Genomic DNA, 27022 nt, shown 5'->3' with positions numbered 1-27022 from the left:
GGCCCCCTCTTGTCACCAAAGAAGACTGATCTGATAAACTACAGCCCACTGAGCTTGGAGTCAGAGGATGTGGGTGACAGTCACATCACTGCCACTAACGTGATAAGTGACCTTTGGGCAAATCCCTCAGTCTCCCCAGATTTCAGCTTCCTCTCTACAAGAGAAGATAAAACTATCTTCAGACTCTGAAATCTATGCTTCTGGGATGTTAGTGATTTAATGCATTTCCCTCTTAGGGACTCCTATCTCACTTTAAATTCATAGGAATGATTCCCCACTGGAGGAATTCCAGGTTCAGTGGCACATGAAGGAGAGAGATTTTCAGGGTGGTGGTATGGGGCACTTCTAAAATCACACAGCAGGCACCCTCTGTCTCTACAGGAGCCTGGCCCCAACCCCCAGATGATGTGCCTACCATCATCTCAGACCCCTCCTCCTCTCCCACCAAGCATGCCCCTGCCCCCAGGCTCTCTGCCTTCCACTCTATCAGGAGTCAAAAAGCCAAATGTCCAATAGGGCTGAAAACCACATGTTTAATTTTTAAAAGCAAAATATAGGTATTTATTTATATGCATGTTTGTACAAACACACACACACACACACACACACACACACACACACAGTTGGGGGCAGGAAAGGGCCAAGGAGAAAAATCAGCTTTGACAACCTAATAAATGTCAATTTCTGAGGGGGGCTGATTTAGAAGATGAATCCTCACAACTTTAATTGGAGACATGATGGTCTCACTTTGCCCAGCAGCTCTGCCTCTCCCCCAGATCCCTCTACAGATAGCAAGGCCCTTGGCTCACTCTAATTGACAAAGAGGCCTCTGTCTGCTAGGATTTGTTTCTGGGATCTCAGAGATACAAGGGGAGGGGTGCTCAACTGCCCCTCTGAGAGGAGAGACAGAAGCAGCACGACATGGGACACAGCAGCCTCGGGATGGTGCCCACACTGTGCTGGCCCTAAATGAGATCCAGTAGAAACAAAGGAGTCCTCCCGCTGGTGATGCTTATCCCCACCTAACAAAAACTCAGGGGGCACCTTTCTGATCCAGCAATGGTGTCCTAGTCCAAGGACAGAGGGAAGAGGGACAAAGAGGGCTGAGGGCAGTACTAGGAAGGAGACAAGGAAGCCAAGGGCCTTCTCCCGAGAGGTCGTGTCCCATAGTAGTCGAAAGGACGGCCCAACAGCCAGACTGCCTGGAATCACAGCCCAGCGCCACCACCGCTGCATCCTGGATACAGTGCTTGACTTTTCTGGGCCTCAGTTTCACCATCTGTAAAATGGAGATAATCACAGTACCCACCTCTGCTTCAAGAGGTGGGAGACGACCAGGGAGAAGGTTTAAAGGGCTAACACAGGACTTCCCTGGTGGTCCAGTGGTTAAGACTCCGCGCTTCCAATGCAAATGTTACAAATGTTACAAATGACTCCAACCCTTCCAAGGGATGAGGGTTCGATCCCTGGTCGGGGAGCTAAGATCCCACATGCCGCATGGCGCGGCCAAAAAAAAAAAAAAAATGTTAATCGTTAACACAGGCAGTGCACTCACACCCATGTCCAGCACACGGTAAGAGCTCAACAGAGAGGAGCTTCTCCAGCCCAGCACGCCTCTCTCAGCCAGAGCTTTGGAGCCGGCACTCCTCAGACGACTGTGGAGCCTTGGCACCATCACCCAAATACGCTGCACGTCGTGCATTAGATAGCTCGGCTGTGACTACAACAGCCAATGTGATCAATCTGGGCGGGAACTGCAGTCCTCACCACCAATCCCAAGCCCGCCACGTCACACCAACCAACCGCTTTCCAGTAAAACACAGAGGAACACTTTTCTCTCAAGACCCCCCACTCCGGCTGCTCTGCCCTCTCCAGAACCTCCAGCCATGCTCCTTTGGCCACCCCTGCAGACCCCAGTCCTAGCCATGCAATTTAGGTCATTTGTACATTAGTAATAGCCCAAGTAACTAGCACGTGCACAGTGCTTTACAGTTTACAAAGCCACCTTTAATTTGCAGGTACACGTTGTTAACACACTCAAATGGTTCAAAAAATTAAAAATATATATTAAGAGGCAAACAGTGAAGACTCTCCGTTACCCATCTCCTGCCCTTCCAGAACCCAGACTCACCCCCAACACACACACACAGGTGACCACTGTTCTTAGTCTCTCAGAGATCCTTCTAGAATTTCATTACGTGGACACAAGCAAACACTCCTATTTCCTCCTTTTTTAAACACAAAATGTAACATACTGTACATACTGTTCTACATCTTGCTTTTCTTCACTTAACAGTTTGTCTTATTCATGGATACAAAGCTTTTTTCTCTTTCCTCTTCACAGCTGCATAATACTCCATCACATGGGCGAACCATAGTCTCTCAGAGAGATTCCTCCCGATGGACATTTACGTTGTTTCAAATCTTTTCCCATCGCAAACAACACTACAACAAATAGCCATACACATGGACCTGTTGTACTTACACAACTGTAGTTGTGGGATAAATTCCCCAAAGTGGAATTGCTGGCTCAGAAAATATGTGTATTTACAATGCTGCTAGCTCCTGCCAAACTGACCTCCGTGCTGGTTCCACACACTTCCCTTCCCATGAGAAATACGACAGTGCCTGTTTCCTTACAACTTCACCATTCAGAGTGTGTTATCAAATTTCTGGACCCTTGCCAGTCTGATAGGAAAAATTATTTATCGGTGTAATTTTAATTTACATTTCTCTTATTTTGAGTGAGATCGAACATCACTGTATACGTTTAACAGCCATTTGTATTTCCTTCCCTTAGATGTACTTTGCTACCCATTTATATCCTTTGGTCTTCGCAACACCCCTGTGAGATACAGGGGGCAAGTATTAATAAGATCTACAGTTTTTAAATGATTAAAGCTCAGACTCAAAGCATTTAAGATACTGGCTCAAAGCCACAGGCTGGTGTGTGGCAAAGCCAAACTCCATCCTGCATTTTTCTCTCACCTGCCTTGCATCACCCCCCTGAAACTGGAACAGTGCTGAGATGTGTCACAAGGAAGAGCCAGGGGACAGGAGACCTGGCTTCCCACAGTGGTTGTGAGTTACCAGCTCTGTGCCTTTGGGCCAGAACCTCCACTCTTGGGCGGATTTTCCGTATCTCTAAAACCAAGATTTGAACTAAATCACCAAGGTCTCTTACAGGAAATAATTATAGTGAGGAGCACTCCATGAATCTTTTATTATTATTTGTTTTTGAGCGGAGGAAATAAAACCGTTTTCAAACCTCCCAAGATGAGAACTTTCAAAGCATACCCGATTATGTGAACCTAGTCTAAGTAGAGGTGTCGGGAACGAAGGGGGCAGGGCGGGGGAGGTGGTGTTGCACTGGAGCGCTGGACTTGGCCCGTACTGAGAGCTGATGGTGAGATTTTCAGGAGTTTTGCAGGCCGACTGATGTCAGAGTGATAGCTGAAAGCGGCCAGAGTGGGAATATGTGCACCACGGAAATCAGCAAATGTTACAAATGACAGCATCCCCACCTCCTGTCCCCAGAGACGGTTGTCTCTACCACCTGACCTCTGCTGGAGGGTCTGCAGAAAATCACAGGCAAGGAGGAGACTGGGGAGTTGCGTTGAGAAGACTCGCCGGGAGTGTGGAGAGTTCCGGGATTGAGGCGAGCATGCGCAGTACCTGCACGATGCGCAGACAGGCAGCTGGTTCACACGCTCCACGTTACCTCCAGGGCTAAGAGCGTGGACCCTGAGGCAGACGTGGGGGTCAGATTCCTGCTCCCACATGCTAGCTGTGTGACTCTGAGTAACCACTCAGCCTCAGGTTCCTCGTCTGCAATAACCATGGTCCCTACCTCAAGGGGCTTTCTGCAGATGCATGAGTTAATCCACAGGAAGCCCTTAGAACACCTCCTGGCACGATCCTCCTTCAGGGATGGCTACTGTTGCTTTTACTGCAGCTGCAGGGCAAGCGCACCGGAGGAGCATCCTGGGAGGGGAACCTCCCCGTCTGTAGCTGTGGGGCCTTGAGACCTCTAGAACATATCTGACATTCCTCCCCTTCTCTAGAGCCAGTGTCCCTTGATCCTGCTGGGTCTAACCGTGATGAACACAGCTGTCAGAGGAACGCCTGCTCTGGGCCTCCTCCCTGCCCCGCCCACCAGGCCCAGGATGGCGTCTTCAGGATCCCTTCTTGAGAGGGGGTCCTTTCCGTTCTGAGACAAGACTTCCTTCGCTAATCACACTCATGTTGCCGTCTATCTAGTGACCAAACTCTCCGTCTCTCGGCCCGGAGGGCCCTTTTCCCCTCCCCGGTATAGGGTGCTGCTGCTGCATCACCTTCCCCGGGAAGCCTTCCCTGATGCCTCCTTCCTCCTGTCGGGTGCCTGAACTCCAGTGCTATGTCTGTAGCCCCCACCTCACCTCCTGAGCACTTGGCCTTGAGCACCTGCCCCACGAAATTCCTTGAGGTGGGAATTTGTCATTTTCTTCTCTCCCCCATACCTGGCCAAAGGAGACCCTATGGGGGACTGATGGAATGAGGGAGGGAGGCAGGAAGGGACACACCCTCCCCTGCCCCCCACAACACCCTCCCCCCCCACAACACCCTCCCCCCGCATAACACCCTCCCCTCCCCCCACAACACCCTCCTCTCCCCACACAACACCCTCCCCTCCCCCCACAACACCATCCCAAGCCTTGACTTTCTATTGCAGAGTGACCCCTGTTACTGCACACGGCTGCACTGCTCCCTCCAAATCTTGGTGTGAAAAACGAAAGGAATTGCTCAGATTAGGGCTGGGTAATGAGCCATGCCGGGTGAGCGAGCACCATATTCCTCACTAATCTTGGCTGGTCCAGAGCTTGCCAGCTCCACAGGCTCCCTCCTCCTGCCAGCTCAGGGAACGTTTCCAGCTGGTGGTCTGCCAGGGGGCTATCTTCCCAGGGTCCCCTCCACTGGGACCTGAGAGCTCTGTGGCTCTTGGGACATTGGGCAGAGGAGGAAGCAGGCAAGCACAGAGGGCAGGCCCCAGGGCATTTGCGGGCCCCTGAGAGCAACAGCCTCCTTCTAAGTCCCAGAACCTGCAGAGGCCAAGAGGCTAGTCCTTCCCTCACAGCCAAGCCCCCTACGAAGAGGTTTGCACCTCCTCCAGCAGTAATCCTCCCCCCTCCCCTGCTTTATTCTTCCCCATAGCACAGACTGCCATCTGACATCCCATAAATTGTATTCATTTTCTTTGGTTTGCTTATTGTCCCCCTTCCCCCCAAAGAATGTAAACTCCACAAGGGCAAATATATTCATCTCTCCTTCACTCTGCATCCCCGGGACCAAGAACACTGGCTCTTCACAGGTGCTTGATACGTATTTGGACAAATGGAAAAATACATCTCCCACCCTCAACCCCAACACACACACACTCACCACACACACTGATACCTCTATCCAGACCAAATTTCTGGCTCTCATCTATTTCCTGCTAGAATAATAATGGAAGGTTTCTCTGATAATGAACTTAATGCATGACCACTTTGTAGAGGTTTTTGCATTTTATAAGGGAGGCCTTTAGAAATGATAAAATCTTTCATGAGCAAATGCAATGAAGCCATGATGGGTGAATTATACGGGGGAGATATTTGGGGGACCCCCTTCTGCCCCACTCAGAGTATCTCAAAGCAGATGAGCATATAGGGGAAAGTCGGGCCCCCAAAGCACACAGCCCACAGCTACGCCCCCTCTGAAGCCCACTTCAGCTCCCTCTGATTCCTGAGGAAGCTGTATCAGCCATCCTGACCTCTCCCCGTCTCCCACTGAGGCTTTATTTTGGCTTTTCCCAGCCTGCCAGGGCCTGGAGTTAGAGTGCAGGGGAGCATGGCTGTCTAGAGCAGCCGTCCCAAACCAGGCCAGGCCCCCTGGCATTTCAGCTAAGTGTTACTAGGCCAGGAACCTCAGGTGCGCAGAAGAGCTGGCGGGCTGGCACTGTGGGCACGGCCCCCGAAACAAAGGCCAGGTGATTATGGATGAAGCAGAGACCCCGCAGAGTGCAGGGGTCAGTGAGTCAATTGAGGAAATCCTCATGTGTGTGAAGCACGTGTTTGGGCCCCAGGAAGAGGAACATGCCATGCCCCAGGCCACTGTCACCTGCCCCCAGGGCCCCCATCAGCTCTGATCTGACCAGGGCTAAGGCTGCTTTAGGGGAGCCAACCCAGAGCCTAGCCCGGGAGGACCCCTGAAGGAGTCCTTCAGATTTTCCCTTCATGTAGGAAGATCCCATGCAGCAGGAGTCTGAGCTTTCCCATCCCGGGACCCCAGCCGGCTGAGCCAATCGGATCACCTTTCCTGGGGGCTCTCTGTATGGGGGCCCATCCCAGGTCCAGACCTGCTGGAGGAGTAACTGATGGACTAACCTCCTACAGCCCCACCTTCTGGAGGCAGGAGGAGACCCCGAAGACCAAGCCAGCAGTGATCTAAGGGTGCCCACAGGTACCAGCAATGACAAGCCTGGGACATTAGAATGTGACAACATCCAGATGCAACAATAGAAGTGCATTCTCTCCACCCCACCTCATCGGCGTTATCTGGGGCACCTTAAACTGCTAGCTCAGGTGGAGACCACAGCCCCACACAGACAGAGCCTAGCCTGGGGTGAGGTCAGCAGGGAGGACTTCTGGGCTGTCCTGGGGTGGGACGTGGGGGTGGGGAAGGGCACTGGGACTCCAGCCAGAACTACCCTCTTCTCTGGAGACGGGGCAGCATATAACAGGTTCCTGGGAACCTAGGCACTCACCGCCAGGGCCCTGAGTGCAGCCCCTTTATCCAGATGGTCTCCATTGATCTGCCGGAGATTTTGCCAACAGTTCAGTTCTCTACCCCAGTTCTTCTTGCAACTCCAATCTCTTCCTCCTCAGGCCATCCATCATCTGTCCACCTGCCTGGGGCAGCAGGAAGGGGCAGCCTCTTAAAGGAGCTGGGCCCAACCCTCAGGTGCCCTGCCAGCTGCCCACAGGTACCAAAGCCTCCCTCTGCCCTGGAACCTTGACACTGGGTCTGGCCATCTGTGCTGCCTCCAGTGAGCTTCAGAGAGAGACTGTGGAGCCGAGATCAGGCGATCTGAGAGTTCTCCACCCCTCATCTCCTCCACAGGGCCACCTTGTGTCCTCTTCCCACTGCTCTTAGTCTGATGCCTCCTGGAAGCTCAGATGACTCCTGAGACACGTGCTGATAAGAATTTAGGCATTTGTCTGCATAGGGGACCCTGGAAGATGATCATGACTCACCATTGAAAAGAAGCACACAATTCCCACTCGCCCCCTGTGATCTTATTTAAGCTGCCCAACAACCCCATGAGGTTAATGGGTATGACTAACCCTATCTTACAGATGAGAAAACCGAGGCCCAGAGAAGTGAAGTGATTTGCCCAACGAGGACCTAGTGCTCTTTCCACTCTGCCACACTGCCTCTTGGAAATCTTCAAGTCACGGAGGACTTTCCTGCAGGGACTGTAATGAATAACATCGGCAGGCAGCTGCCAGGCACGGCCACCCCACCACGCCAGGCGCTCTAGCAGGCTACAGAGGGCTTGGCTCAGCCCAACACGGTCACGTAGGAGCCTGGTGACCTTGGGCAAGTCATCAAGTCTCAAGTCTGAACTTCAGTTTTCTCATTTGTAAAATATAAAAAACACCCACCGCCTGGAGAGGAGCAGAGAACATGGGATGCTCTGGATTCTAGGAAGCCATGTGCCCAAGAGAGGGGCCGTGATCACCACACCCCCAGACGCACCCACACCCTCATGCTTGACACAATGTGACCTACTGTGACAAAGCAGCCTCCACGGCTGACTGACTTCTGTAAACAAAAGCTGCGGTCTTCCTCTCATGATTCCCTTTGTGAAGGGAATCAAGAGTACCAGGCCTGTGGCTGAGAGAAGCAAGGAAGACGGCTACACAGAGCAGGGAAGAGCCTCAGGTCAGGGATGGTTTGGACCTGGAGAAGGGTGTTCCTGGTACCTGAACAAGGGTGAGCCCAGCTTGGGACCATGGGAGGGAGAAGAGGTGGCTGGACTGAGGGACAGCTCTGAGGCCAGCTTCCAAGGAAGGAGAAGCAGGATTTTACAGCCCCTTGCAGGCCTCTGCTCATAGAGGACCCCAGTCCATGAAAAGTGCCTCCCGGGTGTTGTTTATGGCTGTCCCCAGGTGCTGGCTCTCTGTCTTCCGTCACTGATACTGCACATATAAGTGATAACATACGGTATTTGTCTTTCTCTGTCTAACTAATTTCACTAAGCCTAGTACCCTCCAGGGCCACCCATGATGTTGTAAATGGCAAAAAAAAAAAAACCCTTCAGGCACTGAGCGCTTGGGTCTGTTAGCAATGCCTGTCAACCTGTAGCAAAGGAAGGAAACTCTCCCTTTCCTTTCCCTTCTCTGTATCAACCTCCACTATAAGAATGCCCAAGTGTGCAGCCAGTGTTCTAAGTGAAAGCAGGGATGCTGAGAGACAAGTCTTAGAAATAGATACCCAGACATGGCTCCACTGTGGTCTGTGTGAATGGTATCCCCTGCACTTGTGCAGTGCACAGCCTGTGCCACTGTACCTGATGTCCCTGTAGACTATACACTCCTCAAAGCACCCCATCTCTCTGACAACTTGTGCTTTATTCCTTGGTCAAGCATGTCAGGCTCACGTGAGCCCTCATTATGAATGGTGCCCCCTAGAGGTGTTCATTGCTCAACCTGCACGACCAGGCACAGAGCTCCTGCAATGCCATCTCCTCCTATAGGGTAAGTCCTCTCCCGGAGGCTCCTCTGTCCCTCACAGGATGGGACCCACCCCACCAATTCTCCAGACATTTCTGAATTCCAGCAGTGGGCCCCACTACATGTTTAACTTAAGACTTTGAAACCATATTTTCCACACTTCCTCTTTTGAAAGTCATTTCTGCTTCCTTGCTGTCCTGGCGATTTCCCCAAAACAAAGGATTGTACAGCTAAGGGGAACTTTGACAGTTCTTCTTGAAGAACTGTCAAGAAGTTCTTCTTATCCAGCTCTGTCATTTTGCAGATGGCAGAATAAGCCCAGAGAGGATAAGAGACTTGCCCAGCATCCCACAGTCCACAGCCAGTTAATGGCAGAGCAGGGATTAGGGCTCCTAGCTCAGTGCTCTGTCTAGCATCCCTCCTCATGAACAGATGGAGGTTAAGGACACAGAGATGCAGAACAAGCAAAGGTTCCCCAAGCACGGAGGCCTCGACACCACTGGTGGCCTCACTGCCTTCACCACCAAAGAAATCAAAAGGCTTTTTTTTTTTTTCTTTTTTTAAAGGAGGCAGTTCTGTTTTGTCCGCTGGGAGGAAGGATCCTGTGCCGGGCCAGCCAAACCAGAAGGTAGAACCAGGAGAGCTCAAGTTGGTTCTCAGGGTGTGACAAAGCCTGAAGGTTGGAATGTCCCACAGGAAGTTGGCCCAGTCTCTGCCTCAGGCTCAGGCTGGGTTTGGCTGGTCAGTTCTGTCCGCTGGCCCTGCGGGCCCCAGACACTGGCTGCCTGGCTGTGAGCACCCATTCTTACTTCCCGCAGGCCCATCACCAGTCTTCCAGACTTTGCCGATGAAAGCCTGCTGAGTGCTGTACGTCCCTACTCAACAGCTGAGCCCATCTTGCCTGGCCGTGCTCCCCTGACCCCCTCAACCCCTGCCCCAGCACCACCTCCCTGCTGTCCAGAGCCAGCCAGGTTCCCACTCCTTCTCAGCCAACAGTCCTGGAGAGAACCAGGGCTTTTCTCACTGGTTCTCAGGCGTAACCCCAGCTTTGGACAAACCAACCTCTCAGGCCTCCCAGCAGCGCGGGAACCTGGCTTCACCAACCACTCTGCTTTCAAAAGCTGCAACTTCTTTTTTTATAAATTTATTTTATTTATTTATTTATTTTGGTTGCGTTGGGTCTTCGTTGCTGCACGCGGGATTTCTTTAGTTGCGTCGAACAGGGGCTACTCTTCGCTGGGTGTGCGGGCTTCTCATTGCGGTGGCTTCTCTTGTTGCAGAGCACGGGCTCTAGGCGTGCGGGCTTCAGTAGTTGTGGCACGTGGGCTCAGTAGTTGTGGCTTGCGGGCTCTAGAGCGCAGGCTCAGTAGTTGTGGTGCACGGGCTTAGTTGCTCTGCAGCATGTGGGATCTCCCTGGACCAGGGCTCGAACCCGTGTCCCCTGCATTGGCAGGCAGATTCTTAACAACTGTGCCACCAGGGAAGCCCAAAAGCTGCAACCTCTTGATACTTCTCCTTCCTCTGTGAGCAGGCAGGGTGGTCTTATCCCAGTTGCTCTCCCGGAAGCTGCCCTAGATAACTCCTCCATCCTGACTCCTCCCATCCCACTGGAACCTCTGCTTCCCCACCCAGTCACCATCTCAGTCCTTTCCTTCTCTTATCCACACCTTCCCACCCAACCCATCTTCCTCTCCATCCTCCGTCTTCTCTCCATCAGCCTCTCCCCTGCCCTCACCTCATACTCATGGACCAAGTGCTTCCTGTCTATAGGTGGAAACAGGAGCCTGGGAGCCAGGAGCTGGCTGCTGTACCCTGCTTTGATAACGTGGGTGAGCGAGTTGGGGGTGGGGGGTGGGGGAGGGGTGGAGTATAGTTACTGGAGGAAACTAGAAAGGGAATAGGACCACATAGCATCCCTTCCCATACGGACCAGGGAGGTAACCAGCAGAAAATGAACAGCCTTGGTCTAAGCTACCCTTAATTAACCTGGGCCTCTGGCTCAGGGCATTTGCTTGGGGACTTGCCAGTGGTGACTTTGGAGAAGGGAAGAAAGCTTTGCTCAGAGATAGTGAAGTAGGGGAATCCAGAGTCCCCTCCCCTTTGTCCCTCCCCCATCTACCTAAAAGGCTACAAATGATCTCCCTGTGGATGTCGCCAGTGTCAACATCAACGGTTTGTTCCTGCGGATTAAGCACAACGGTAAACAAATTCTAATAAAATGTAAATACATCTGAGAGGGATTTAAAACTCAACTTGGCCTCAGTTTCTTTAAGTGGAAGATAAGGACTCAGGCGAGAGGATTGCTAAGGCCTCTTTCTGGCTCAGACATTCTGCTCCTTGAAGTGTTAGGGTAGAGGGGTTTCTCGGCCCCCAGGGCACCCCAGGGCCCCGGCTGTGGAGGAGCAGGGCTGTGATGTGGCATGGAAAGGGGCACAGGAAGACAGGCGGGCATCAACAGGGGGAAACCTGCCAATTCACGGTTCTGTTAAGAGTTTGGTCTGCCAAGAAGTGCATCCCATGCCGAGGGCCTGCCTGCACCTCCTGCACCTACAGGCCTGGCTGCCAGGTTTCCGGCTTCACCAGAGGCGCGGCACCAACCAACCATGCCTCCAGACCCGATCAGGGCCTCTCTCCTTCAGCCCTCCTTCCTGCCACCACAGGGACCTCCTGCCTCCAGTCCCAAGACAGCTCCTTTCACACTCCCTCTCCCAAGGATTGTTAGTGGTTCCGGGGATGCCCTGCCCCAGGACATTTGCATTTTAAAAGAGACCTGGGGGGTCTTCCCTGGTGGCACGGTGGTTGGGAGTCCACCTGCCGATGCAGGGGACACGGGTTCGTGCCCCGGTCCGGGAGGATCCCGCGTGCCGCGGAGCGGCTGGGCCCGTGGGCCATGGCCGCTAAGCCTGCGCGTCCGGAGCCTGTGCTCCGCAACAGGAGAGGCCACAACAGTGAGAGGCCCGCGTTCCGCAAAAAAAAAAAAGAGAGACCTGGGGAGTTCCCTGGTGGCCTAGTGGTTAGGATTCTGGGCTTTGGGTCTTTCACTGCCATGTGGCCGGGCTCAATCCCTGGTCAGGGATCTGAGATCCTGCAAGCCACATGGCGCGGCCAAAATAAATAAATTTAAAAATAAAATAAAAATGAAAAATAAAATTTCCATAAAAATAAACAAATAAAAGAGGGCTGCTGGGAGAGGTTGGGTGGGTAGGGGGAAGTTGGGGTTGGACCAAAATGCTGAAGATGGGATTCCTGGAGCCGATGGGGGAAATGTTTCTGGATGTGGAATCCCCACAGGGCTCCACAAATCACCTGTGTCCACCCCACCACAAGTAAAGTGGGCTTCATTTATTCTTTCCATCCTGAAATAGTTATCCGTGCCTACCTTGTGCCCAGCAGTGCATTAAGTGCTAGGGGTACAAGGATGAATTAGGTTAAGAACAAATCCCACCCTTAGCACATTCTCAGTCTAGCGGAGAGACGGTAAACCTCCTTCCTGCCCAGCCTCCAGCTGCTGCTGCAGGGCAGCAGCCCCCGGGGGGTATGTGATCGCACCCGTTGGCAGGCCTTGACAACTGGACCCCCACGTGCTCCTATCTGGCAGAAACCTGCCCCCACGCCCAGACGTGCCAGCTGCCAGACCACGAGGGGATGCAGCAGCTCAGATGAAAGGAGGCAATCTCCCCTGTGGCTTCTGCTCTCTGGCCTTTCCTCAGGCCAAAGGCCTTCTAGTCTAGGAAGCAGCTTCCCTCCCAAGCTCTCCCATTTCTGGGCTTGGGAAAGTGCAGGCAAGCCCCACTCTGCCTAGGTGTACAGAGTCTGCCGGCCAGGAGCCACCCAGTCGGGGGCTGAAAGGCCTTTGACGTTGCTCCCTTCCCCTCTCCTCAAATGGTCATCTGGTTTTCTTCCTTCTTATCAGAATCCCAACCAGGTCCTCCCATTTCCACAAAGCCTGAGTTCACCCCAAAGCGAAAGGACTCTGCTTCTCTGGGCCTCCATCCCCTGGCTTATGAGACAGACATCTCTGCCTGCCCACCTGGCGGAACCCCTGGGAGGTAAAGGGCAGTCGTGGGTAACACGGAGCTCTGTGGTCCAGGCACCGTTCTAGGAGCTATGCATTCATTCATTCACTCAGTCTTCACAACAAGCCTCTGAGAAACATATTATCTCCATTTTACAGATGTGGAAACAGAGGCACAGAGCAGATACCCAAAGACACACAGCTAGCAAGGAGCAGAGCCAGAATTTGAATGTGTGTGTGCGCCTAACCAACTCTACTCAGCTGCCCCCAGAGCGCTTTATAAGTAAGGGAAAGCTGTACAAATTCAAGAACACTATTATTACCCAAATGCTGTTGCCCCCTCAGGCACACCTCAGGCACCGCCTAGCCCTTTCTGATCAGACACCTGAAAGGACAAGCCTGAGACGGTCCTGGGCTGCAAGTCCCAGAATTACTTAACCCAGCTCTGGGACTCCAGCTCCCCAACAAATCCCTCAGACCCTGGTGCCCCCTTCCTGAACCCACCAGCCACCTCTGGCCCAGGGATCCGGGAGCTGGTGTCAAGAAGAGGGCTCTGTCATAAAAGGAAACGAAATTGAGTTATTTGTAGTGAGGTGGATGGACCTAGAGTCTGTCATACAGAGTGATGTAAGTCAGAAAGAGAAAAACAAATACCATATGCTAACACACATATATGGAATCTAAGAAAAAAAAAAAAAAAGGTCATGAAGAACCTAGGGGTAAGACGGGAATAAAGACACAGAGCTACCAGAGCATGGACTTGAGGACATGGGGAGGGGGAAGGGTAAGCTGTGACAAAGTGAGAGAGTGGCATGGACAGATATACACTACCAAATGTAAAATAGATAGCTAGTGGGAAGCAGCCGCATAGCACAGGGAGACCAGCTCGGTGCTCTGTGACCACCTAGAGGGGTGGGATAGGGAGGGTGGGAGGGAGGGAGATGCAAGAGGGAAGAGATATGGGAACATATGTATATGTATAACTGATTCATTTTGTTATAAAGCAGAAACTAACACACCATTGTAAAGCAATTATACCCCAATAAAGATGTTAAAAAAATAATAATAATAAAATAAATACTTGTGATGGAGGGGAAAAAAAAGAAGAGGGCTCTGGAGGTGGGAGGGAGCAAGGAGGAAAGAGGCAGGCCTGGCCAGAGCCTGGAGATAGACGGGCCCTGCTCCATGCTGGCCAGTGTCAGGTGGGCCTGGGAGCTAAGGAGCGAAGCAGGTCAGTGATGTACAGCCCCGCCCGCCAGGGGGAAGCCAACCTGATGCCTAACCAGATCAGACACCCCTTCCCAGACCCCCTCATTCCTCCCCCTCCCCCTCCCAGCTCGCTGACCTCCCTGCTCGCTTCCCAGCCGCACCCTCCCTGAGACCTCCAGCTGCTCCTGCTGATTTTATAAACGGCTCTGGCAGGAGGTGGGCACCTTGGCTAATTGAATCAGCGCCCACGAGGCAGGAGGCAGGGGGCTGGTTAGCATCACGGCCGAAAGGTGGTGGCAGCAACAGCCTATGCGCAGCCATCAGGGAGGAGTCTGAGTGAGCAGAGAGGCCCAGGCAACCTGGGTCGTGGTTTATTCTGAAGCTCCAAGGTGGGAATTCACCAGGGGGCCCTGGCCGCCCCCACCACAGCCTGGGAGCAAGCTTATGGGATGGACCAGGGGCCAAGATGCACACACATGAACATACACACACCCACACCACACCACTGCTATGCTCTGGAAGAAAGAAAATGTTATACGAGGGGAGGCAGAGAGGGAAAAAAAGAAACATGAAGAATGATATAGCATGCTTGTGTGTGTGAACGCACAGTTACACCAATCTGTGTACGCATCTCTGTGCTGGGCACCAGTCATGATGCCATTCTTATCTGCCCTGATGTCACCTCTGCATAATAATTAGCAAATAAAAGCAGTCCCTAAGTGCCCTGGTCACGGCAGAGGATCTCGTGGTATCGAGAGCTGCCAGGTAGCAGATCTGGAGCCAGGAGACCCTTTCTTGGTGGAGCTGTCTCTTGGTCTTACATTGCCCCCTCCCCTTCGAGACCAATCTGCTTTCTCCTGTATGAATTTGCCCCTTGACAGCAGGCTGCCAGAGAAACACTGTAAGAAGGGCTTCATCTCTGTGTTTCTGTTTGCGGAGATTCATGGCTGAGGCTCACGCCTGCATGAATCCATTTCTGTGTAGCCACTCGGCGCGCAGGCTCCACGTACGTGGGGGGTGGGACTGGCCCAGGGAGGGAACTAAGGAATGATGCACATGTCCGAGGCGACGGTGCCATTGAGGATGGGCTGACCCAGCTCGCTGCAGGAAGACCCGCCCGCCCGGTCACATCTTCTGAGAGGGACCCTGCGGGCTTGGTCAGCATTCTCAGGACTCTCATGGCCCCTCCCACTTCCCCAAACGCTCCCTTCCCCTGCCCCCACCAGCCCTCCCCACCTTTCCCCAGGGCCCCAATCTACCACTTTCCCTTTCGAGCAAAGCTAGCTTCAGAAGGAAAAGCTCCGAATTCCTCGGATCCCAGCAGGGAGGAGAGAGGCCAGGAGAGGAGCAATTTTCAGCTTAGGGTCCCACACCTCTCGGAGGCAGGCTCCACAGTCCTCCAAGCGGGATTCTGAGGTTCTGAAGGGACAAGCCCTGAAATGCAGATTCTTCCAATGATCCCGCATTCTTTTGGGCAGTAAATCCTAAAGTTCCCTCCTTCGGGACCAAGCCCCCACGCCTGGCAGCAGCTAAGCCCCCAGTGGCCTTTTCCACAGGCTAACACTGCCCCCTGCTGGGATGCGCTGGGATGTCTGCCTCAAGTGCTCTGAAGGAAATTAGGGGGCATCCCTGCCTAAGAGCTCCCCAACTCCCACCTGGAGAGGGGAACTACTGAACCCCTTAGAGGCACTAGGCCTGCCTGCCTCCAGTGTATTCTAAAGCTGGGATTGGGTGGTGGCAACCGGAATAGTCCTTTGGCACAGACAAGAGTCAGGGCTCCTGGAAGGCTTCTCCCTCTGTCTCCAGCCTGCTCACCCATTGCCTCAAATCCCTTTAATAAGGAGCAAAGGCATGGTGTGACATAATACTCGATCACACCCCACGTGGGAGGCTGGGAAGCCCACAGGTCTCTATCTTGTTTCCCTCCCCGGCTCCAGAGCCCCTTTCCAGCTGCTGCGGAGACTCCTCTAGCGGGATAGCGTAAGGCCATCTTAGCCTCAGTCAGAAACGAAGCTCACCTTCTTCCCCAGAACTGAGTCTCTCCCGAAACCCTGTTTCTCTGTGTTCCACATCCAATGTGAATCTAAGATCTGCAGGCCCCATCTCTACAATGGCATTTGAATCCCCAGTCTTTCTGCATTTCCCCTCCCAATGAAGCTCACCCTGCCCCCAGACCATTTTCCAAGGGTTGTCGGGGTTATTGACCTAACACACAGCTCTACACAACGCCCTGCTCAAAAGCCTTGTCAATAAGATTGGCCATGTGTTGATAATTCTTGAAGCTAACTGATGGATTCATGGGCATTTATTACACTACTCCTTCCGCTTTTGTGTATGTTTCAAATTTTCCATAATAAAAAAGTTAAAAAAAAAAAGACTTTGTCATTCCTCCTTCCCCTTTAATTAGGTACAAATTCCTCCACATCACGGTTAGGATCTGCCTTCCCAACTAGATTGTCCCATGTCTCCTCCATTCTTAATGTAGAACTCTTTCCTGAGTGTATGCGTACCTCCCCCTATGCCTCCATTCACGTTCTTCTACCTGGGATGCTCTTTTCACATTGCTTCCCACCCTTGAAGGTCCACCTTAAATGCCACCTTCGATATGAAAACTTTCTTGGTCCCCCAACAAACAGCTATGTCCCTTGATCCCCAAGGCCTTGATTCACATCTTGTGGCACTTATGTCCACCTTTTGTGATAGACATGTGTGCCCTCATCTCAGCCTCCTCTAGACTGTAAGCATCGTGAGGCCAGGGCAGGCCTTACACGCAGTGCCCCATAATATTGGCTGAGTTGGCCTGTAGCAGAAACATACTGACATCCCTTTCCATGGAAGCGGGTTTTGATGAGAGGAGACAGCACAGAGCCTGCCTGTGGGGAAATGGGATACAAGGGCCAATGGGGAAGTTCAGAGCAGGAAGGGTTCTCAGTGCCTACATGGAGGAACTCCCTCAGTTTACAGACGAAGAGGGCAAGTCTCAGGAAGGCAAGGGATTGAGTGGGAGTAGTTCCATTTCTAACGCTGAAGAGGCTCAACTCTTGCCTATCTTCCAGTCCAGGTTTACTCACACACACACACACACACACACACACACACACACACACACAGCTTCCCCGCTATTTTTCTGGTGTTGATCCTACCCCAGCAAAGGGTTAGAGATGCTTGAAGATCTTTCCTGGGGCGCCCTGACTTGCACAGACTTCTACCTCTGTGGGTAGATGACGCTTGGGATGGAGCTTAGGCCCAGAGAGGACTTTGCTGCTGGGAGAGGAGGTGTCAGTGGTGGCTGGTTGAAGCATTCACCCCCAGCAGGGCTGTGCCTGTCCCATCCCCGCCTCATACACTCATGCCGCACAGAAATATTTCAGAAACGTTTATGCCACAGAGAAGTCCAAAACCTGCAGGAAGCTGCAGCCATCCTCCAGGCTGCCCGGAGCCACGGCTGTCCCCTGAAGGGGACACCAGCAGGCAGGTGGCCTGCATGAGCCAAGGAGCCAGGGCCACTTGCTGACATCCTTTTGTCCTCTGCCCTAAATCTGGAGGTTCCATTTAGGCCGGTGGGGGGCGGGGGGAAGAGGAAGTGGAAAAGGGGTAGGAGAAGTGTGGGTCTCTTCAGGGTACTCTTCCTGCTTTGGGATGGTGACTCACCCAGCTGGCCCTGGGAGGGACAACTCCTCAGGCCAGACTAAGGCGGCCAAGACTAGGGTTCTGGAAGGAGCGGAGGGAGGTTCCTGGGATGCGGTGGCCAGGAGGAGTCGCCGCAGAAGCTAGAAGGGAGGCCCGCCTGCCCCCCCCCCCCCCGCCCGCCTTCTCACCAGCCTCTAAGCCCGGCCCAGCAGGCACAGGACCACTTCAGCCCTGGCAGCTGACGGAGTCCGCATCTCCTCCACCCTCCATCACTTTGGGCCTTTCTTAAGTACCATGACATTGTCATACTCAGTCCCCTGTGGCCAGCCAGAGGCAGCAAAGTCCTGTCCCGCTGGGTAGACATGCTGGAGGCCGCTGGGGTCCCTGTCAGCTGCGGCTTGCCCCCTCCAGGCCTCACCCCGGATCTCCTGTGGGCTGTCATACAGGGACAGGGCGGCCACCCCCTCAGGCTCATCGTATATGTGGTCGTGTCGGGAGGGCGGGTGCTCCTCGATGCTCTCGTACAGAGGGTCGGCCGGGGCCTGGGGAGGGACGGCCAGGATGCCCCTCAAGCTCTTCCGCGGGTTCTGTACCACTGCATCGAAGGGCACCGCGTACTCCCCCTCTGGGCCCCGCTGCAGCCGGGGGGCAGGAACCCTGACGGTGGTGGGCGATAGTGGTGGGAGTGAGTCGTGGGGTCGGGAGTAGGGACTCTCCGGCCGGGGCAGCGCCGCAGGGTTGGGGACTGGCTGGGTCGGGGGCCCAGGAGGGGAGGCGTTCTTCTGGGCAGCGATGGCCTCTTCCAAGGCCAGGAAGATCTCATTGCCTTGCCGGGTTTCAAACTCAAAGTTGCCCTCCCCTGAGAGGCAGCGCCGGCCTGCCTCAAAGGAAAAGGTTGCCTGGGTGGAGAAGAAAGCCGATGACTCGCAGGCCACTGGGCGGGGCTGCTTGCCACTCCCGGACCCAGCTCCCAACCACAAGCCTGTCCCCCCAGCCTCTCCCCAAGCTGCTTCCCCTTCCCTCCCGCCATGCTTTTGCTTACAAGCGAAGCCCTCTCTCATCTTTTCTCCTTCTTCCTCCCATCCATCGAGTATCAAGCTCGATGCAGAGTTCATCCTCCACCACGCCAGCCACTCTCCACCCTCCCACCTCTCCCCACCTCTTCCTCTCCTTTCCTTCTCCCCCACCTCGACCACCATTTCTCCCTGCCGTGGTTCTCTCCTCCAGCCCCTGGGCTGTGCTGTTTCTCTTCTGCCGGCCTTTATCTCGTCGTTTCTTCCTCCTCCATTCTCTCTTCCTTTGAGGGCCCCTTCGCCCTCTCCCTGACGCTCTCTTTTCTCTCACCGCTCATCCTTCCTCTCACCTGCCCGCGGCAGCCCCCCCGCTCACCTTGTCCCGCCCAAAGCGCCGCAGGAACCTGTAGGGCCATTCATACAGCTGGGTGCCCAACTGAGGGCCGCCCCACAGCTCCAGGGCACTCTCCCCGGCCCGGAGGGTGTAGGATCCCCAGAGTCGGCACCTCTCACTGGCTTCTGTGGGTCTCACAGTCACAGCAAACTCCTTGCAGGGGGCCCCTGGGGAGAAGAGGGTAGACAAGGAGGCAGTTCATGGGAAGCAGCCGACCTGTCTCAACTCTGCCCTGCTTTACATAGCATGCCGGGTCTCCAGAAAAAGTATTACCCACGGCCCCATGACCCTGCAGCCTGCATCCTGAATGCTGAGCTGCCCTGCGCCAGGTCAGACTCCCTAAAATGCCAGGAACCTCCAGCCCTCCCTCAGGAGGCATCATGCCCTAGCCACACGCACCCCGACCCCGTACCCACATCCTTCCTGCCCCTCTCACCAGAGCCACAGCCTTATCTCCATCTCATCTCTCTCCCCAAGCCAGCTGCCTCCCCAGTCCCGACTGTCGCAGCTGCAGATGCAGCTGACCCTGCCCTCCCAGCTCTCAGCCTACCCAGCCCCTGCCCATGCCATCAGGTGCCCTCCGAGAGGTGGAGCCTGGATGTCCCCCCCCCCATGTCCACCTGCTCTCCCCACGCGCCCACCCCGAGGGCTAGACAGAGAGCAGGAGGGGCCTTGCCTGGTCAGCAAAAAGCTCCCTTGCCGCAGGACAGCTCAAATCCACAGAAAGAAAACCATTCTTTTCACAGACAATCGCTCGGGTGCCAACAAGGGAGAGTTCAAGAGCCCCACCTTCACCTGGACCCCTCAGCCGGGCCCTTTCCCACCAGCAGGGCCTGCACAAGAGGGAGTGGGCCAAGGGTGCAGGGCTGACATTTCAGGCAGGCCAGCCTCCCCGACCTTGGGCTGTGCCGGAAGCAGCGATGCGGAGAGACTGATAAGGGGGCTGGCCGGGGCCGGGGGCAGCCACAAGGCAGGAAGACTGAGCCGGCAGCCGGCCAGCCCTCACCTCCTCCCCACCACGCCCTGGAGAGAGCACCCGGGGAGCAAAGGCAGGGCCCTCACCTGTGGTCGCACTGCTGTACAATTCATTCTCCTCCATGCGGGGCCGGCCGCCCTTCCCCTTCAGCTCCTTCCTCTGGCCCTGGCGGGGAAGGCCCAAGACTCACCACCATCGCCAATCCCAAGCCCACCACTGGCCACCGCAAGCTTTCTTTCAAAACACACTCAGCCTACTGCCCTGTCTTTATTCTGAACTGGGATCCCTCACCCCCACCAAGGAACCACCTCCAGCATCCTGACCTTGGCTCTCACGACATCTGCCCACGGCAAGCATCCAGTGCCCCGTGCCCTTTCTACAGCCCTGGGCGACTCACGGGGAAGGCCAGGAGGCAGATGGCCTGTATCCAGTCACTCCGCTCTGCAGTGGGGGCCGCCAGCGCGTACAGGCGCTCCGTAGTCTCCAGGAAGAAGGTGCTGGTATCCCGGGGGCTGCTGACCTCCCCTCCGGCCTCAGCCACCCGCAGGCAGTCACTGAGGCGGATGATCTTCCGGGGGGCCTCTCCCCGACGAGGCTTCTCCGGGCCCTCCTGGAGCTCCAGCCGGGCCAGGGCGCAGCCCGACCCTCCGTACAGCGCCGCCCCGAACCGGCGCCATTTCTGCCCCCAGATGCGTAGCAGGTGGGGAGATGGAGAGATGGTGCCCAGCGGGGAGAGAAGGACCCGGGGGAGACAGAGGTGAAGGTCGGGGGAGACCCAAGGAGGCAGAGAGCCTAACAGAGGCCTTAGGAGTTAGAAAGCATTGGAGATGCACCCCAAGCAATCCAATAAGAGGCCTACAATGACAGCAGAGAGGAAGCCAAAGGCAAGAAAGGCACAGGAGTGAGCCCCATGGAGGCGACTGCAGGGAGGCCGGTCAGGCCCAACCCAGGGGATCCAAGTCAAGAGGCAGAAAACCTGCGAGTCCCGGAGCCCAGAGGGCTGAGGAGGGCAGCCCAAGGGCCCAGACTGGGGAGCACGCTTCTCATTCTCTGTGAGGCCCCATAGAAGGCCCTGTCCCCCGGAACCTCAGCTGACCCTCCTGAACCTTCCCGCCTCATCCTCTGACAAGTTAGGCCATGAAAGAGACAGAGAGAGGAACCCCGGGGTGTGTCCGCTGAGGGAAGGAAGACGTCCTCATTCAAGGAGGCCAAAGAAGGAAAAGGAGTTTGGGCACAATGGGGCCCTGGCTCCCAGAGACCCCAGTTCAAGTCCAATAGCAGCCAAACGTACCCCACTGGGGCAGGAGAGGAGGAAGGAACCTCCACGGCAACCCTGAAGTATCCCCTCCACTGTGCCTTCCATTCCCTCCCAGGGTGTCCCGGTGAGAAGACGTCACCACAGAACAAGAAAGGCAAGAAAAGCAGAGTCAGAGCCTCTTTTTCCCCCTCCTCCCGGGGCAATGGCTGTCAGCAAAGAGCACAGTTTGGAGCCAGCTCGCAGAGGCAACAGCTGCTAAGGCAAGAGCCCTCCCAAGCTTGTACTCTGGGCCCAATGTGGTAGATGGCACAGTCTCCACCATCCCATAAGGGTTTGGGAACATTCCGGGGCCTCCTCTCCTCCCCAAGGAAGTCTCTAGCAGCCCCCCAGCCCCTCGGCTCAGCCCCAGCCCAGCTGTGCTCTTCCTACCTTCCCAAAAGTCTGCTGCTGCTGAAGGTACAGGAAGCCCTGCTTCACCGCCACATCCTCCATCTTCCCACCATCCTGGGCCCCTGAGCTTCAGCTCTCTGCTTCCACTCCCGCCCTCTTTCTCTCCTCTCTGCTCTATGTTCCCCCTTCTCTCAAGTTCATTTCCTCTCTGCCTAGAGTTCTGCACTATTCTCGTCTGCTCGATGACGACAGGCTGATAAGCCCTGTGGTTTCTTGCTCTGTGTGTATGTGTGTGTGTGTTTTCTTTTTGATGAGTGAGTTTCACGCTCAAGCCTCCTGCGTTTTCAGTGAGGAAGAGAGAATTTCCAAAAAGCCAAACTCCAGCGCTTTGGTGAGCAGCAACTCAGGTACAGAGACCCAGAAATGAAATTCGACAGTAAAACCAGCAGCCAAAGGCCCCCCATGCTCAAGCTGGATGCTTATTAGCGTGACAGAGCTAGGAGAGAACTTAGAAATCAATCAGCCCAAGTCTGTCATTTAAAAATGAGGAGACAGGCTCAGGAAGGTCTGAGGGATGGGTTCAAGGCCACCAAACCAGAACCCAGGTCTCTCAACTCAGTAGGAGCTGAGCCACACTCACACACACTGGACACATGAGCCTCGCCACTTTCACACACTCCACTGCAACAGTTTCAGTCTGTGGGGAGCACTCCCTGTCCCCCACAATGACACACACTTACACCACCTCCTTGAGCTTCTAGAAACATGAACATTCCCACACTGAAACATGCTATGCTCCCTGAGCACATCTCAACTGTCGGAGTTCACCTTCTTTCCAGCCTTTGAGAGCTTTATAAAGACACTGGAGTTCCATCTGAAGGTTAGCTTTTTAAGTTACAGTAGCAATTCTTATATTTTTAAAAAAAAAGCTTTACAATGATCAAAAGTGCTTCACAGTTACCAAAGTTTCCAGGCACACACTGTCTCCAGGCACCCTATCTAACCCTGAAAGAAGGAAGGGCAAGTATGAACACACCTGTTTGCAACCCTCCTGAGGTCACAGGAGCAGAGAAGGAAGTACCGGAGCACCTGATCTTTAATTCAACAGTCTTTTTATTGCTGACCCCTGAGTGGGATCCAGACTCCATGCAAGAAGATACATTGCTTTGGGGAAATCTAAGCTCCCCAGAGAATATTTAACTTAGATCCAGATGGTTTAGAGAAGCAATCTGAAGGAGGCATGGTGCAGAAATGTTGGGGGAACCAGAGAACTAGACCAGCACTCTTGGGGTAACCCCATAATGGGTGCTTATGTAACTGAGCCATTTCCTCTACCACAGGGGTTCGGTTGCCTTAGGAAGGAGAGCAGAACAGTACACCGCTCAGACCTTCTGCTGTACATGCCATGTGCTTTACCAAAACAGCTCTAAAAGATAAATGTTATGAGTTCTGGGAGGAGAGGACTGAGTCACGTAAAGCTCACGGCACTCAGCCCAGCTGCCTGGATTTGAACAGGTGAATCCACAGACCAAGGGGGAACCAAGGATGTCGGTGCAGGAAAAGCTCCTTGGGAAGTGGTTAGGAGTATGGAAATGGGTGGCCTATTCCATTTCTCTAGTCCCTTAGGGGAGGCAACATTACCTGGGGGCTGCATGGTGTGTGGTGGACTCAGCATCTCCTTATGGAGTGAGAAAAGAAGAGCTTTTCTTTTTTTTTCTTAGGGCCATCCTGGGGGCTGCCAGAGCAGTGCCTTTCAAACTTCAATGTGCAAATCTTGTTAAGAGTGCAGATTCTGATGCAGTAGGTGTGGAGTGAGACCTGAGATGCTGATGCTGCTGGTGGGTGGACCAGACCTGAGTTTGAGGAGCAAGACAACAGAGGATGTTCCCCCCACCACGTTCTCTGATCACCTCCCCGCGAAGTCGATTGGACACATTCCACTCAGAGCCACAGGGGGGCACCCGAGCTTGCCAGATTACTTGGAAACTGTTTAAACCTGGAGGCCTGAGCCCCAGGAATTTCAGACACCCTGCATGCCATCCCTTGCCCGTGGGAGCTAGAAAATTTCTCTTCCCGTGGCTGTTGTCTGCAGCAGGAGTGAACTCAGAGCAACACCCACTTTTCCTAGCAGGACTTGTGGGAACCCCACAGAGGAAGTACTAACCCCAATAACTTTCTGTCTGGCCACAGGCAAATCCTGTGAGCAGGGACCCAGAAGAGATAGCTCCAAGACACAGCAGAAGGGCAGAGAACCAGAGGCCCTTAGGTTACCCAGGCACCAATGATAAGGAGAGAAAGCAGCAAAGAGGAAAGGGTCCCAGTGGTTTATACTGAGGTCTGGGTGGGGGTGGGGTGCCCCTTGGCTCCTCATGGCTCTTATTGGAAAGAAAGGGACACGCACCTCATTTGTGCCTCAGTATTCGCCACCAGGACGCTTTCCTTTACAAAGGTTTCTCTCAGCGGGAGTTAGGAATCATACAGATCAAGAGATCACAGCTGCAGGAACTTGGCAACTTTTTGTTACTATCCTCACCAGTGATTAGCAACTAAATCTTTAACACAAAAGGGCTTCTGGGCTTGTCTTTGGGGGCAAGAAAGGAAGGAGCAGAAGAGACTGATTCCTTGGACATGTCTGGAGATTAGGCAACACCCCCCCCCCCGCGAGGATGAACGGGGAGGTGCAGCTACTCAAGGGGCAGCTCTGGACACACAACAGGAAAGAAGGTATAGAATGGGCAAGGAGCTGGGGGGGTCCTGAGAAGGATGGAGGACTGAGCACAGAAAAAACGTGAGCGGGGTTCATGAAAGATTCCATCCCTGCCTCCTCCCACCCCAGTGGCTCCTGACCGTGGGGAGGAAGGACCAGTCTCTTGAGTTTCATCCCCAGTCCTCACCTTTTCTCCACTACGTATATCATTATTAACATAATAATGTTACTTAACATTGTGATAACACTTCAAACTCTTTATGTTCTCATAAGACCCCAAATGCACCCTAGAATGAGACTGAGATAGGAAGAATTTAATTAACTCAAAAGTTTTTGGTTTTTTGGTTTTTTGTGTTTTTTTTGAGCATCTACTCTGTGCAGAAGTAGGAGAGACAGAGCATAAACAAGACATATATAGAATCCCTGTTTTCATCGTGGTTCTTTTCTAGTTGAAGACCCAGACAATGAAAAGAATAAATATGTAACTAAATAGTTTTGTACAGACAGTGATCAATGCTGTAAGTATGACAGTGAAGGGGTCGGGGACAACTTTCAATAGAGCCGGTGAGAAAAGCTTCTCTGAGGAGATAACAACTGAACTAAGACATCAGTGATAAGAGGGAACCAGCCACTTAAAGATCTGAGGGGAAAACATTCCAGGCAGAAGTTCCTTCAAGGGCAAAGGCCCAGAGGCAGGTACAGCTGGATGTGAGGAAGTGCAAGAAGGGCAGAATGACCAGAGCATTGTGAGCCAGAGGGGACACGGAGAGAGGGTCCCATCACATGGCCTCTTGGGATTTGGAATGTACTCTAAATGTAATGGGAGGCCACTTGAGGATTTTTAAGCAGGGCTGTGAACTGATTTATGATTTTAAAAGGATGTTCTGCAGCTATAGGAAAAATGGATTATCATGGGGCAAGAAGGGAAGCAGGGAAAGAAAGGACTGTATTATCAGAGCCCAGGATAAATGTGATGGTGGCCTGGATCAGGGTGCTAGCAGTGGTGATGAAGAAGAGTGGCCAGATTTGGGTATGTACCGGATATAGATTCAACAGGATTTGCAATGGATATGGGGGGACTGTTGAAACACTAAGTAATCAGGGCAACTCCTGGGTTTTTAGTTTGAGCAACTGGGTGAATGACGGTATCATTTACTGAGAAAGGGAAGATAGAGGGAGAGAAACAGGTGTGGGGAAGGGTTTTGGTGGGGGGTGGATTGGGGCCTGGCCCACAGGGAGCTGCTATTTCTACGCAATCAAGCAAGTAGGGAATTCGAAGACTGCCACGGCAATCATCACGTCAAGAAGATACCAAGGAAGCACCTGACCCACCACCCCTGCTCTCTACCCTCAGGGAGCTAAGGATTGGACATTGGAAAGTTGTTGAAAAACAAAAACAGAAAAATCCCACATCTCAGGGTCTAGACCTGCCAAAAGCAACAGTCAAACGCTCTGCCTCCAAAGTCTTCTCTGAGTGAATCTAATTGGCGGAGCCGAACTTGCATACAGAACCCTAGCTGCAAGGAAGTCTGGGTAATGTAGTTTTTAGGTGTCCTACCTCTGCAAATCAGGAAGACACACTCGGAGGAGGACGAAGCTTGAAATGAATGCTGAGTACCAGTCCTCTCGATCCACAACAGAAAGTGTGTGTCATTCACTACTATAATCAGTTCCATCGCACGTGGTGGCCCCTAGTCAATACAAACTTCAGACAACCAATACTCTCAGAATCCAGCTAAAATCTAATCTGGGGGCCATGATTGGAAGCCAGAGTGGAATCCAATTGAAAACGGGATCCGGCATTATCTGACACGGATCATTCCTAGTGGGAAAGGCTGGACTTGGCCTCAGCAGGCAGAGCCTTATCTGACCTGACCCAGAGGGATGGCTTCCCCACTCAGACTGAGCCAGGGGTCCTAAAACTCCTTTATCACTCCCCATCACCACCTCCCCCAGCTTCTGACCCCTCTCAGGAGGCAGCCTAGACTGCTGGTTAAGATAACAACCTATTGGGGAAGATCGGAACCGTGCCTTCTGCACGTTTCCAACATCACCACTCTTTGGCGGCTACTTCCATGAATGTTCATCGTGGAGAAAAGGATAGAAATGGAAACAAGGAGATTTGGATTGCTGGTAAAACCCAGGATCAGAGAGCAGTGGCTCCTGTCCACTGGAGCTGAAAGACACAAACAAATTCGGCCACCGTCGGCAGTGTAAAGTAAAGAATAATGTCGGCGCCCCAAGCGGGGGTTTTGGGCGGTGGGCGCACCGGAAGACCCCCCTGGGGGTGTGGTGTTACAGCAGTGGCGCGGCCGCAGAGCGGTAGGGAGCGTCCGGGGGCACGTCGTGAGGACACTCGGGAAGAGAGGAATCCGCCAGGTGCAGGGGTCTGGGCGGGGACAGGTCCTGGCCCCTCGAGGAGCCCTCGCGAAGCCGATGAGCTAAGGCAGCGCCAACTCCCGCTACCGTTCTCGCCCGCCCGCCGGAGCGAGCACGGCCCCTTTAAAATCCATGTAAACAAAGCTTTGTTCCCCCGGCCCCCTCCCCTCGCGCCCCTCGGTCCGCTCCTTCCTCCACCCGCCCGCAGCTTCTCCGGGCCGCTGACGTTGCCGCGCCTTTACGCCGTCCCAACGGCGCTGCGCATTCTCCAACCGCGGCCCCGGCCGCCCGGGCCTAC

General features: G+C 53.8%; 1 protein-coding gene and 1 long non-coding RNA gene across 3 annotated transcripts; both read right to left on the bottom strand.

The window, feature by feature from the left end:
• Nucleotides 1-9881: 9881 nt before the first annotated feature.
• LOC125964875 (uncharacterized) lies at nucleotides 9882-10567 on the bottom strand. The gene is made up of 2 exons (XR_007478169.1): nucleotides 10489-10567; nucleotides 9882-10194 (listed from the first exon to the last, which is right to left on the bottom strand). It is a non-coding gene; the product is annotated as an uncharacterized LOC125964875 (long non-coding RNA).
• Nucleotides 10568-17342: 6775 nt separating this feature from the next.
• Nucleotides 17343-21833, bottom strand: DOK2 (docking protein 2). 2 transcript variants are annotated; one of them, XM_004270622.4, is made up of 5 exons: nucleotides 21678-21833; nucleotides 20388-20669; nucleotides 20077-20155; nucleotides 18997-19181; nucleotides 17343-18506 (listed from the first exon to the last, which is right to left on the bottom strand). In XM_004270622.4, the coding sequence occupies exons 1-5, from the start codon at nucleotides 21738-21740 to the stop codon at nucleotides 17877-17879; spliced, it is 1239 nt and encodes a 412-aa protein (XP_004270670.1). In that variant the 5' UTR covers nucleotides 21741-21833; the 3' UTR covers nucleotides 17343-17876. The 2 variants fall into 2 exon arrangements, with proteins under 2 accessions (XP_004270670.1, XP_033285555.1); XM_033429664.2 differs by lacking the exon at nucleotides 20388-20669 and having other exon boundaries at nucleotides 21678-21831.
• Between the last annotated feature and the right edge of the window lie 5189 nt (nucleotides 21834-27022).

The sequence above is a fragment of the Orcinus orca genome, chromosome 6, assembly GCF_937001465.1.
Source record: "Orcinus orca chromosome 6, mOrcOrc1.1, whole genome shotgun sequence".
Taxonomy (NCBI): Eukaryota; Metazoa; Chordata; class Mammalia; order Artiodactyla; family Delphinidae; genus Orcinus; species Orcinus orca.
This window is presented reverse-complemented; position numbering and strand designations above follow the sequence as displayed.